Here is a 1,503-nt window from a genome sequence, read left to right as displayed (position 1 = left end):
CTATCAGTTTGGTGAAAACAAAACAAAACAAAACAAAACAAATACAAATAATTAACAGGGAGATGACAGTGGTGTCGAGGTTCAAATTAAGTTATTTTATCAATTTATTAATTCAAATAAGTGCCTAAAAATATAGGCTTTCATTCCACATTAAGTTTTTTAAATATAGCCTGTACTTGAAGCAAAAGTTGCACCCACATTTTTTATTGTATTTTTTCTTTGAAACACACACACACCAGTTCACACACACACACACACACACACACACACACACACACACACACACACTCCTCCTTCTCAACTATAGCTCCGCCTCCGGCATGTTCCAGGCTGCAGATATAAACATACCCTCCCTTCCCCTTTTCACACACACTTTCTCTCTCTCTCTCTCTCTCTCTCTCTCTCTCTCTCTCTCTCTCTCGCTCTCTCTCCACTTCACACTCCATCCAGTCCCAGACCGAGGCTAACAGAGGAGTTCTACACATCTAAAGGATGGAGGTAAGTTACTTTTATAGGGTGAACGTTAGTGTTGCTATGTCGGCTTATTATAAGCGACTTTGGGCTTGTTTTTCTATAAAGTTGCTTGTAAATATTGGTTAGTTGTGGGTTGAGGTTTTTTGGACTTGTTTCTAAAGTGTAGTTGCTTATTTAGGCTTGTTAACCAATGTTGTTAAAACCAGTGGTTCTTAATCATTTTCATGAAAACGTTTTGTGTCATGGGGAGCATTTGTGTTGTTAGAATTAATGTGCTCATGTGGCTTATATAGTTTGCTTCTTTTGAGCTTGCAGTTTTCTAGACTTGGTTGCTTATTTCTCTCACAAAATATGGCAACACTGGTGATAATTACTTTCAACAACTCAAACCCTTTATTATTTGTTAATTGAATTAACTAATGTCAGTGTTAAAACAGTAAACATAACATAGGCCTGGCTATATCACAAAGTTTGGTTTCTTACAGTGGTGGAAAAAGTATTATCATGTTTTACTTAAGTAAAAGTATCAATACTGCAATGTTGAAGTACTGTACTCTGTTACAAGTAAAAGTCTGGAATTCAAAATGTACTTGAGTAAAAGTACAAAAGTATTGGCATCAAAATGTACTTAAAGTACCAAAAGTAGAAAGTAGGTCATTATGCAGAATGTTCCATTTCACAAGTTTTCAAATCTTTTGAAAATAACAGACGCATTGTGAGCTTGTAGATATTTTCAAATGGCCGAAAATGTAGGACTAAAGTGGTTAATGTATGTTTTAGTAACTAGTAACTAAAGCTTTCAAATAATGATAGTGGAGTAAAAGTACAATATTTGCCTCTGTGATGTACAGTAGTGGAGTAGAAGTAAAAGTACAGAAAATTGGAAATACTCCAGTAAAGTAAAAAATACCTCAAAATTGTACTTAAGTACAGTACTTCAGTAAATGTACTTAGTTACTTTACACCACTGTTATTAGTATTCTTATATAAACATTATGTGTGTTAATTGGGGAAATAATAAACCTACTA

At 34.3% G+C, this 1,503-nt stretch overlaps 1 protein-coding gene across 2 annotated transcripts in view; it reads left to right on the top strand.

The window, feature by feature from the left end:
• Positions 1-363: 363 nt before the first annotated feature.
• Positions 364-1,503, top strand: part of LOC308085328 (capZ-interacting protein) — a 32,443-nt gene continuing 31,303 nt past the window's right edge. Inside the window, exon 1 of one of the 2 annotated variants that reach the window (XM_080428420.1) lies at positions 364-498. In XM_080428420.1, coding sequence (XP_080284546.1) covers positions 493-498 — 6 coding nt within the window. In that variant the 5' untranslated portion in view covers positions 364-492. The remainder of the gene's footprint in view (positions 499-1,503) is intronic. The other variant, XM_080428421.1, reaches the window with a different exon arrangement.

This window comes from Gymnoscopelus braueri, assembly GCF_963280865.1.
Source record: "Gymnoscopelus braueri genome assembly, chromosome: 5".
In the NCBI taxonomy this organism is placed as follows: Eukaryota; Metazoa; Chordata; class Actinopteri; order Myctophiformes; family Myctophidae; genus Gymnoscopelus; species Gymnoscopelus braueri.
The sequence above is the reverse complement of the archived record's forward strand: the minus strand, read 5'-3'. Positions and strand labels throughout refer to the sequence as shown.